Source organism: Gossypium hirsutum, chromosome A08 (assembly GCF_007990345.1).
Source record: "Gossypium hirsutum isolate 1008001.06 chromosome A08, Gossypium_hirsutum_v2.1, whole genome shotgun sequence".
Lineage (NCBI taxonomy): Eukaryota > Viridiplantae > Streptophyta > Magnoliopsida > Malvales > Malvaceae > Gossypium > Gossypium hirsutum.
This window is the reverse complement of record NC_053431.1, coordinates 2254957-2265285: the sequence shown is the minus strand read 5'-3', so window position 1 is coordinate 2265285 and position 10329 is coordinate 2254957. Positions and strand designations below refer to the sequence as shown.

Below are 10329 nucleotides of genomic sequence, written 5' to 3'. Positions count from 1 at the left end.
ACAATGTATTGTCGACCATTTGCTTAGTTTGACTATTTACAATGAAATAAAATTATATAAAAAATTGATTTATTTTCTTTTATCAAGTTTAAAAACAAGCTGATTGAATGATTGAGAATTTTTAAGTTTTGATTATTACATGAATCAAATCTGAAGGATTTATGCGCAATTTTTGAGGCTGAACTCTGAGATATTCTAGATGAACTATTTCTTCTACTTAGCAAAAGATATAAATGAGTCGAGATTCATACAAATAATCTAGATGTGGTCCAAGCTTTAACTGGTAATAAGTTGGAGGATTTAAGTATCACTTTGCTTAGGAGGGTCCAATGGGTTATGAGATTTGAAAGGACAATGGTGGATTAAATATATACATAAAAAAGACAACATAACTATGGATCGGTTTGGCTAAACTAAGTTTGGGGTAGAAGTCAAGCTTATAGGTCTTCAATAATGTTTGCAATGAAGTTTTAGAGATTTTATAACAAGACAAAGCGAGTGGCACTTTTGAGCAATTTAATTCAATGTAATTTGCTTCTTTTTATTTTTCACCAAAAATAAAATAAAATAAAATAAAAACAAATACTTAAACCTATTTTATAGATTTAATTTAATTATTTTGATTTAATAGATTTAATTGAACTAATTTGACTTAATAGATTTAAAAATCAATATATTTTTATTAAATTTTAAATTGATGTAAAATGTGTAAATTACTTTAGTTTTATATTTATCAAATTTGATGTAAATTAAATATTTCTAATCATCTGTTTGATGTAAAAAAAATTCTATTGTTTAATAAATATTATTTTAAACCGATATGATAGAAACATTAAATCAACTCAAAATCATATCGATAAATTCCACCGATAAATTCCCCGATTGAATCTTAAAAATATTTGGATGTTGTTTTCTTACATCAAAGCTGGAATCTTCAAAACTTGCTTTCAATAATAGGGAAAACTTCAAGGTGAGTATTTATTTCACATCAAGTACTGTACAGTGCAGGGAACTTTTTTGCATTAGTAGAAATATAAAATAAAGCTGAAAATGCATAACAGATCAACATGCTTGAACCTAAATGCTTCTCACGATGTCATTCCATCTAGATCGAACAGAAGCAAGCAGGCAGCGGTAGTTCGTTGCAAAGAATGCCGATAATGTTCAGTTATTATAAAAAGTCAAACGAAGAATTGCTTGATATACCATTAAATTTTTAGACCGGAATGAATGGCAACCACGCCCCCGACAAGATTTTCATACTCGACCTTCTGAAATCCGGCATCCGCAATCATTGAAGCAAACTTCTCCTGCATTGATGAATTTTTCATAATTATTTTATGGCAACACAGCGGAGCTGAAATTAGGATCACCGATGAATACAGAACCGATAACTCCAGAAAAACTTGAGCAATTCACTTGAAATGAAAATCCCAGAATTTCATACTTTATGTTCCAGATTTCTAGCCACCTTGAATTAACTTATTTTCCAGGTAATCAAAAATGCATCAAGTAATTAATTGCATATTACTCAGAAGTAATAAGAAGGTATGGAGGACTTAATTATGACCTGTGGTGGAAAACGGCGGATACTTTCAACTAGGTACTGGTAAGATTCTCTATCACCTGCAACAATCTCTCCCAGTCGTGGGATAACCGAGAAAGAATAAAAGTCATACCTGCATGAAGGGCAAAAAGTTCTTAGAACAAGACTAAAGTAACCTGAATCTGATAAAATATGAAGAACATACATAAAGTGCCAAAAGAAAGCTCCACTAAGACTAGCTGTAAAATGAAATCTCACATGAATTTTTGAAAGTTAACAAGATGGATACTTATTAGTTGGAAAATGAGGATTCCATTGATGTACTAGTTTTCTACAATTAGTAGTTTATTTGGCATGTAATTTAAACGTGAATCATGTCAAAGATTCTCCAGCTTTTATTTTCTAGAATTTATCACTTTCTTAAAAGGTTATTTAGTATGGTAGAAAAATTACTCTATGGTGTAAAGTAAAAAATTTGCAAGAACAAAGTAGCTAAATGAAAATTTATATAAAGCAAAATGGTATAGTCTTAACAAAAGTTTCACTCTTTAGGGAACTTGCATAGATCGTTTATGTTCTAAAAGAAATTTTTATCGAACAGTTGCATTCAATATGAAAAGGGTGAAGGATACTCACAGTTCCTTAAATACAGGAATGTCAACATGGCTCAGTTCGAGACAAAGGAATCTTCCTCCCCATTTCAAAACCCTGAGAGAGAGATAGATGGGCACCAACATTATAGACACTATAATTCATAACACAAACCTTATTCAGCTATGGAACAGTCTGTGCCACTGCATGGAAGTAGGTCCACAGCACAAAACAGGTAGCGAATTCTTAAAATTACGAGATTGTGAACAAAGAAAAGGAAGTTGGAAATGGAATGTTCTTTCTCTTTGCATAGAATCAACTTCATAAGTATGCCACAGAATATAATTAACACCAATTCTTAGTCTAACCTATAATGAAAATGAAAAAGAAAAAGACACAAGTTTTTGCTGAACCAGTGAACCATGAACTTAGAAATAAGCAGCATGAAAACCACAGCAAGGTATTATAATGAATAGATGAATTCAGCTTCATATTTCATTTACCATGTTTTCTAATTATCTTCATAATTCATCTCATACATAAACTGGTTCGAGAATACAGCAAGCTCGAGGGCATTCATGCATAGATGCTCCTGGGAAATTTGCTAACCCCATGAATTCAAGTCATAATCCGGCAGTCTACCTTGGTACTACTTTTGAGTATTAGTTGTAAAGCTAAGAGAATACAGTTTATTTCACCAAAAGTTACAGAATATTCAGTTCCTTAATCACTTTACTCAAAGCCATGATTACTGTTGGTCACAAGAAAGAAAACGTCCCTTTTCTAAACAAGTTATAGTACCAGTCTCTCCAATTTATCTACATGGGCTTGGTTTCCTAGAGGGAATTAGAATATAGAATATATCAGACGGTTCTGTAAAGAAAATGACACTATGAACCAAAAGAAAGGGAGGTCAAAAGTTTGAAGTTTACCTATAAGCTTCAGAAAGAACTTTCTCTATGTGGGTGACATTTCTAATTCCAAATGCAATGGTATAACCATCCATTGAATTATCTTCAAAACTTAGGGCTTCTGCATCTCCTTGCACCCATACAAGAGATTTGTCTTCTCCAAGACCTAAAAGCACAGGGAAACAGGATAAAAAAAGAAGAAATAGTAACATTGAGGTGACGTACAAAATTTCCCTCACAAATAATTTTTCACCTTTAGGAGATAAAATATAATCCATTCAACAACAAACTTATTCTTTTATTTACCTTTCTCTAGGGCACGATTTTTTCCAACATCTAACATGTTTGGGTTGATGTCGCAGACATATATCCGAGTTTCTTCCTGTAGGTCATCATTGAGTGGATCTTGTAATGCTCTGCGTTTGATGCTGTTAACACTTTCCAGAATCCTGAAAGCAACATCACCTGCACATTCAGCATTTTTAACCTAAGGAATACAGCTTCAGTTTACATCAAGAAAATAGAATGAAGCATAGTAACACCCCAAACTTGTCTCGTTTGATTTTACACTAGAAAATGACAAATAAATTTCATTTTAAGGAGCTAAGATTCACTTCCAAGGTCATACTATTATGAGTGTTATTCATTATACTCACATTGCCCAAATTAATCATCCAACCAATAGAACTACAACAGCTAGCCTAATTCTTTTTTCACTTTTGCAGTTCTTATATTTTCCCGTAACCTCACCATATTTATTGTTTGCCGGTGTTTATGCTTTATCCACTACAAGAAATGCACATATACTTCGTTCAACAAGGAAAGCCTACCTGTTCCACCAGCTACATCAAGATGTTTCATTCCTGGAAATGGGCTCAGTTTGGAAACCAATCTGATAAATTGGGCAGAAGATTTAAAATAGAGAAAGCAACAAGATGATAAAAGTGAAATAATAAGAACAAAAATGCATACAAAATCCAACCTATCCTTCCACAGTCTATGTAGTCCGCCACTCATGAAGTCATTCATGAGATCATAGTTTGAAGCAACATTGCTAAAGACTTTACCAACCATTTGGCTTTTCTCTTCTTCTCGTACTTCTTTAAACCCTGAAAACATAACACTAGTAAAATTCATAATGATAGTGACACAAGGGAGGTTGTAGGAATTCAGATACAAGTATAGGGTGACGTATTTGAGATTTGAGCATTAAGAGCAAAGAAAATCGCATATATGCATCTGGTATATGGATACGAAATATGCATAGTTGACCTTTTTGTGATAAGAAATAGCTACTTCCGAAACCTATACTTCCATGGTTTTCACATCAGCCATCTATTTTCCAATTTGTGTGCTACAAAAAATAGTGTCATATTTCCATCTAAAGTGAAGTTGCCTATAGTAATTCGGATCTTCATGTTTCAAGGCACAAACAAAACCACATAAAGTCTCTTGGAAGAACCGCAAAGGTATTGATGAAGACATTGAAAACATGCATAAAGATATGCTAAGCATTTCAAATATATTGATGAGCAAAATTGAATAAATAAATCAAATAAGCAAGAATCAATATTTCATTTTCTTTCTTTTATTTTTATTTATTTTTCTGTAGAGAAAGAAAGAAGCAGACAAATACCAAAACTTGTGGCATGTGAATGTAACAGAGAAGCAGAACACAGCTTGGGCGAAATTCGACCGCTGAGATTCTTAGTTACCAGCCTGAGAGCCATTCCCCTACAAGGATTGCCTACAGAAAAGCTCACATTCACTTTCTACTTACAATAGTAAGATCTATATTACCCGGATTCTTCATTTTCTCCAAAGCAAACATGGGATATAAAAATGAAAAAAACTTATACAAAATTGAGCATATAAACTTGCTCCAAATCCAAGTAACATAAAAAAAATGAGTCCTCTACAATTAAGAAGATGATACAAATAAAATTCTTATAACTTATAGTTAAGCAATTAGCAAATTTGGAAACAACCCACCATTTATCCCATATTTGGATTGAATAATAACATCCAAAATTCAACAGAGTATGAATCATTTAAAGAGAACTGGAGCTTAAGCATATTATATAAACAGAATTACTAGCTGGTAGAGAATTAGAAACTTTTTAGTTAAATTTCACTAACTCGTAACATATCCTGCCCTGACCCCGACCCCGACCCCGACCCGAAATTCTACACCCGTCCCCCGACCCGAATTTTATTTCATTTCATTGCTTCAAGCCAATTCTTTAATTAACAATTCACTCAATTATTTTGATTTATAAAACAGTGGTGAATCAAAGATTTGTCAATGCAATGAACTCCTCAAAAATTTAGATTTGCCAACAAATTTGCTTACTCGATACAAATGTATATGTTGCTTTTCAGCAGAGAAAATCAAATAAATTTATCCAAGAAAAAGTAAAAAGAGAATGTGAAGAATAACCTGCTTTCACTGTGTCGATTTGTATGGAGAAACGAAACCTCCAGGGCCCAGCAGATTTCGATCGTGACTGAAAATGGTGAAGACAGAGATGGCGTTGGATATTGGCGAAAGGATCAATGGAATAACGAAAATCACTGATAATTTTGGGGTTTTAGGGTACTAAAGACTAAACAGAGGCGGCAGTGGGACAAAAGTCTCGGGAGATTTAAATCGTAAATAAAAATATAAAGAGAGATAATTTTGTAAATATCCCAGGTGAGTCGGGGGTGGGTTTATTCCATATCGACCCCGTTAATTTTAAAAAATTAACTCGAATCAACCGAAACATTAATATTTGTTTTTTAATTTGACAAATTTATTTGAAAAAAGGATAATTTATTAATATAATAAAAAATAAAGTATAAATTGGTCAAATATTTTAGATTTCACCCTAAATCTTGTAATACAAGATAAGACTTTATTGATAGTTTATTAATATCGTGTAATTTTATTGAAACTTGAGGACCAATTTAAAATATTTTCCATAGTTGAAGGACGTATTCTGGAATTAACCCTTAACTTTAAATGGAACAAAAGTAGTTTTGGGTTTAAGCTGTTAATCCTCCACAAAGGATATAGTATTTAACCCTTCAAAACTCCAGCCGCCCTTCTCACACTGTCAAACTCCATCGCGTTGCCGTCGCATATCCGCCGCCGGAGTTGATAGGATGTCGAGTCGGCCTGAATTGCAAGCCCCGCCGGAGATTTTCTACGACGACGTAGAAGCTCGAAAATACACTTCCTCATCTCGTATTGCTGAAATACAGGTTCACTTTGCAGTTATTTTTCCTTTTATTTTGTGTATAATTTTATTAGCTGCTGAAATTACTAAGTATTGAAATTTGGGTTTTTTGTAAAAAAAAAATAGACAAAGCTCTCTGAGAGAGCACTGGAACTTCTGGCTTTGCCCGATGATGGAGTCCCAAGGTTGCTCCTTGATATCGGTATATATATTTATTTCTCTGCTCAAACAAAAATAAAATAAAATGAAATTACCCTTTTTTAATATTTAATTTGTAATATTTTGTTGTTATTTTAGGTTGTGGATCAGGGCTTAGTGGGGAGACAATAACTGAGAATAGTCACCAATGGATTGGTTTCGATATTTCTGAATCAATGCTTAGTAAGTTTAGTTCTTATTTTTTGTTGTTGAAACTTAATTTTTTGACACATTTGTAATAAATGGTTTTAAGTGTTTTTTTTTTTTTGGCTTTGATTTATAGATGTTGCTTTGCAAAATGAGGTTGAAGGAGATTTGTTACTTGGTGATATGGGTCAGGTAAATTACCAAGTTCTTAAAAATCTTCAAATTAAACCGATGTTATTGTAGCTGTTTTCGGACATGTTTCTTAAATGAGGACTTCATTATACTATATTAATTTTCAGGGCTTAGGACTTCGACCTGGAGTTATCGATGGAGCTATTAGTATCTCTGCTGTTCAGGTATGCTTTTGGTCAATATTTTGCTTCACCATTTTCATATATTCAAGTTCAATTCCATGCTTCGAATATTCTGAATTCTGTAAGTCTTGCCTTGTGTATGAAAAAACTTATTTCATTATGGATCAGATTACCATTTCAACTGTTATTAATTTGAATGTATGTTACTTTGGAAATCCCCTTACGTCTTATGGGAGCCTCGGTTTTCTGTTTGTCCGTCTTAAATTTTCGGGTTTCAATCGTTATCAAGAATGCACTTGCTATAGTAATCTAATTGAATTCGCCCCTTTAAAACCCGGAAACAACCTCTCTGAGTAAATATAGAGAATGCTGCATATATTGTGACCTTCCCAGAACCCTGCTTCTGGTGGGACCTGCAAATAAGTGTACCATACAGTGTCTCATAGTTTTTACAATAAAAGTCTTTGAAATGTCGATTGGGTTTGCGGAGAAAGAAACAATCATTTATCTTAAAATGTTATGTGGTCAGCACTTTTTCTTTGGGTGCAAAATTTCTCTTTATGGAGAGGATTAATGTGACTTAAGCTTGCAATTTATTCTCCAAAGCGTTCTTGTAATTGGTTTAAACTGAAGCAGTTTAAAGACTTCATATTCTTGCTCATGATTTCTTTTCTCCTTTCGTTGCTTTGGCATGCAGTGGTTATGCAATGCTGACAAGTCCTCTCACGAGCCAAGATTGAGATTAAAGTATGTTAATGGTTTTTATGTATCTAGTTTTTTGTAAATGGGAAATGTATTTCGGTAAATTTAATATGGTTGATATGATCTTTTAGGGCTTTTTTCGGATCATTATATAGATGCTTAGCAAGGGGAGCTAGAGCAGTGCTCCAAGTATATCCTGAAAATCTAGCCCAACATGAGCTAATTTTGAGTTATGCAATGCGCTCTGGATTTGCTGGTGGCGTGGTTGTCGATTACCCGCACAGGTATGTTGCGATCCCATATGAACTATTTATGATCGGCTTTACAGTTGCCATCTTTCTTCGTGTCCATATATGTGTTTGGTGGGATGGATTGTTTGAGTTAATGACAGCTATGCATACACTTGCTTCTATTCCTTTTTCTTGTTCACGATGAACTTGTTTTAGATCCAATTGTTCATGCCTCCAATTGGATCATACGATTTGTTCCATTGCTTTTAATGGAATCAAGATTTGCAGTCTCGTTTATTCAGCAGTCTCATTTATTCAGAGGCAATGGAATGTATTGCATGAAATTATCGACATTTCATGATTACTGGTGTTATTTTCCTGCTATTATGTCCTTGCGGGCATTTGTATCTTAGCACTCCACTTCTTTTTACCTTATGCCTCTCGTACTGTGCATTTTCATTTTTGTTTATATTATATTTATCCATCTATTGTATCTTTGTTAGTGCATGGTTTTCAGAACTGGACCATTGGTTGAATTGGTCAGGCCACCGGTTCATCAGTCCAACCAGTCCGTCTGGTTCAATTAAAGAAATCATTAAAAGAATCTTAAAAATTTAAAATTATGTATTAAAAATTCAGTTCAACTGGTCCATACTGATTTGATGCCCTTCTCTGCACTGGTACCTTGGCCTATTCACGGTCTGACCGGCCAGCCTAGTCCAGTTCAAACAACCTTGCACTAGTTTAGGGAAAGGTGCTATCGCTTCTATCGCATGGAATATAATTTAGGTGAAAATATGCATTCATGAACATAGGAGAGAGTTCCAATAGAACACCCTTTCTTTTAAATATATAGATAGATGGACATTTCGTTGTATCATTTTAAGCACTCTAACACTAACTAATTGTCTTCCTCCAGTACCAAGAAGAGAAAAGAATACCTTGTCCTCACTTGTGGCCCGCCGTCCCTCAGCTCTGTCGTTCCCAGTGGAAAAGGTGAAGACGGAGAGAGTTGTTCTGATGATGAGAGCAGTGGAGATGAAGAAAATCAGACGGTGAGCCTATATATATATGTATATATATGTATCATATTACATGCTTTATTGCCCTATACCAGTCAAAGCCTGCACTTTTTTTCCCGGAAAACGAAATAAATAAGTGGTTTACGAAGTTTAGTACATTGCTCGTTGTTGCTTCGGTTTCTGCCGCCACAATGACTGCAACTACTTATATGTTATTGTTGTGTTTTTCGGGGTTTTGTTGCAGGTTTGCATTTCGGACAGGCATAGACCTCAGAAAAAGCAGAAAGTAAACAAGAAAGGGAAGGGCAGAGAATGGGTGTTGAGGAAGAAGGACCAGATGAGAAGGAAAGGGAATGTCGTTCCCCCTGACACAAAGTACACTGCTCGAAAACGGAAAGCTCGTTTCTAACCAGCTACGATATTATAGATCTGAAAGTTTTGGGATGAACTAGTTTTACATATATCATGGTTTATTATCACTTTGAAAGTAATAGTTAACGAGTCTAATGGTGATTTAAGGTTTTGGTTATTGTATCGATACATACATATCTCTGTGTTTTGGTTTTAAGAAAATATTGATATATATAATATATATGGATGTGTTTTGGTTTTGGAATTTTGGAATGTAGAGAAATTTTCTAAAATAAGGAGCATTAATATTTAATTACACAAACATATTTTTATAGATGTATTTTTTTTCTTCTTTTGTGTTTTTATAACTTTCTTTTTCTTTTTCTTTATCCATTCTCTTCTGCTTCTTTTTTTTGTTTTTTCCTTTTTTTCATATTTTTTAACTAGTTTTCCTATGTTTTTCATTGGGTAAAATTAGACCACAAATTCGTTTCACTTGAAAAAATTAAATTGTTTAAAAAATTAAAAGTACATAGATTAGTTTTAACAAATGGAAAATATAGAAAAACTATGTTAAAATAAATAGAGAAGGGAATAAAATAGAGAGAGAAGTAAAACAGAAGAGAATGAAAAATAAAGAAAAAAATTAAAAGAACATAAAAAAAATTAAATTGCTCAAAATAAAAAAAATATGGGAACTAAATAAATTAATTTAAAAATTTGTTTGAAATGATGATTTAATGGGCTGCATCAGCTTATCATTACACAGTAACAGCAATTAACAACTCAATAGTTAAAATGTAAGTAACTAAAACGTAATATTTCAAACATAAGTGACTAAAATGTACTTGAAGTAAACAAAAGAGACTATTCTAATAGTTTATTCTAATTAAAAATAAGTTAGTAATATTATTTTTTATACATCTTTAAATCCAATTAACGTTATTCAATTCAATCTAACGCTATATGTGAGTAATATATTTATTATATTTTGTTTATGTCACGTAAAAATTAATTTATAATGTAATATTACAATGTAAACACTAAAAAATATAAAAAAAAATATTATAATATAATATAATATAATATTATTACA

At 32.8% G+C, this 10329-nt stretch overlaps 2 protein-coding genes across 4 annotated transcripts; one reads left to right on the top strand and one right to left on the bottom strand.

Annotated features, from left to right (window-relative positions):
* Positions 1–954: 954 nt before the first annotated feature.
* Positions 955–5701, bottom strand: LOC107926104 (2-methoxy-6-polyprenyl-1,4-benzoquinol methylase, mitochondrial). 3 transcript variants are annotated; one of them, XM_016856903.2, is made up of 9 exons: positions 5489–5701; positions 4685–4795; positions 4031–4157; positions 3879–3940; positions 3355–3513; positions 3070–3214; positions 2183–2254; positions 1571–1679; positions 955–1310 (listed from the first exon to the last, which is right to left on the bottom strand). In XM_016856903.2, exons 2-9 carry the CDS (start codon positions 4776–4778, stop codon positions 1209–1211), a joined length of 870 nt encoding a protein of 289 aa, XP_016712392.2. In that variant the 5' UTR covers positions 4779–4795; positions 5489–5701; the 3' UTR covers positions 955–1208. The 3 variants fall into 3 exon arrangements, with proteins under 3 accessions (XP_016712392.2, XP_016712393.2, XP_040931533.1); XM_041075599.1 differs by having other exon boundaries at positions 1220–1333; XM_016856904.2 differs by lacking the exon at positions 4685–4795 and having other exon boundaries at positions 5489–5693.
* A 378-nt stretch (positions 5702–6079) lies between these two features.
* Positions 6080–9498, top strand: LOC107926246 (18S rRNA (guanine-N(7))-methyltransferase RID2). The gene is made up of 9 exons (XM_016857039.2): positions 6080–6294; positions 6396–6471; positions 6567–6650; positions 6751–6806; positions 6914–6970; positions 7626–7675; positions 7762–7914; positions 8780–8915; positions 9127–9498. Exons 1-9 carry the CDS (start codon positions 6196–6198, stop codon positions 9289–9291), a joined length of 876 nt encoding a protein of 291 aa, XP_016712528.2. The 5' UTR covers positions 6080–6195; the 3' UTR covers positions 9292–9498.
* The last annotated feature ends 831 nt before the right edge of the window (positions 9499–10329 follow it).

What these genes read in the sequence shown, in the direction of transcription:
- LOC107926246 (XM_016857039.2), top strand. Translation starts at nt 6,196, where the DNA reads ATGTCGAGTCGGCCTGAATTGCAAGCCCCGCCGGAGATTTTCTACGAC. An exon ending in TTAGTATCTCTGCTGTTCAG is followed by an intron (nt 6,971 to 7,625) that starts GTATGCTTTTGG and finishes TTTGGCATGCAG; the next exon opens with TGGTTATGCAATGCTGACAA. An exon ending in GAGATGAAGAAAATCAGACG is followed by an intron (nt 8,916 to 9,126) that starts GTGAGCCTATAT and finishes GTTTTGTTGCAG; the next exon opens with GTTTGCATTTCGGACAGGCA.
- LOC107926104 (XM_016856903.2), bottom strand. Translation starts at nt 4,778, where the DNA reads ATGGCTCTCAGGCTGGTAACTAAGAATCTCAGCGGTCGAATTTCGCCC. An exon ending in GTTCTTTCTGAAGCTTATAG is followed by an intron (nt 2,255 to 3,069) that starts GTAAACTTCAAA and finishes TCTCTCTCTCAG; the next exon opens with GGTTTTGAAATGGGGAGGAA. An exon ending in ATTCCTGTATTTAAGGAACT is followed by an intron (nt 1,680 to 2,182) that starts GTGAGTATCCTT and finishes CCCTTCATGCAG; the next exon opens with GTATGACTTTTATTCTTTCT.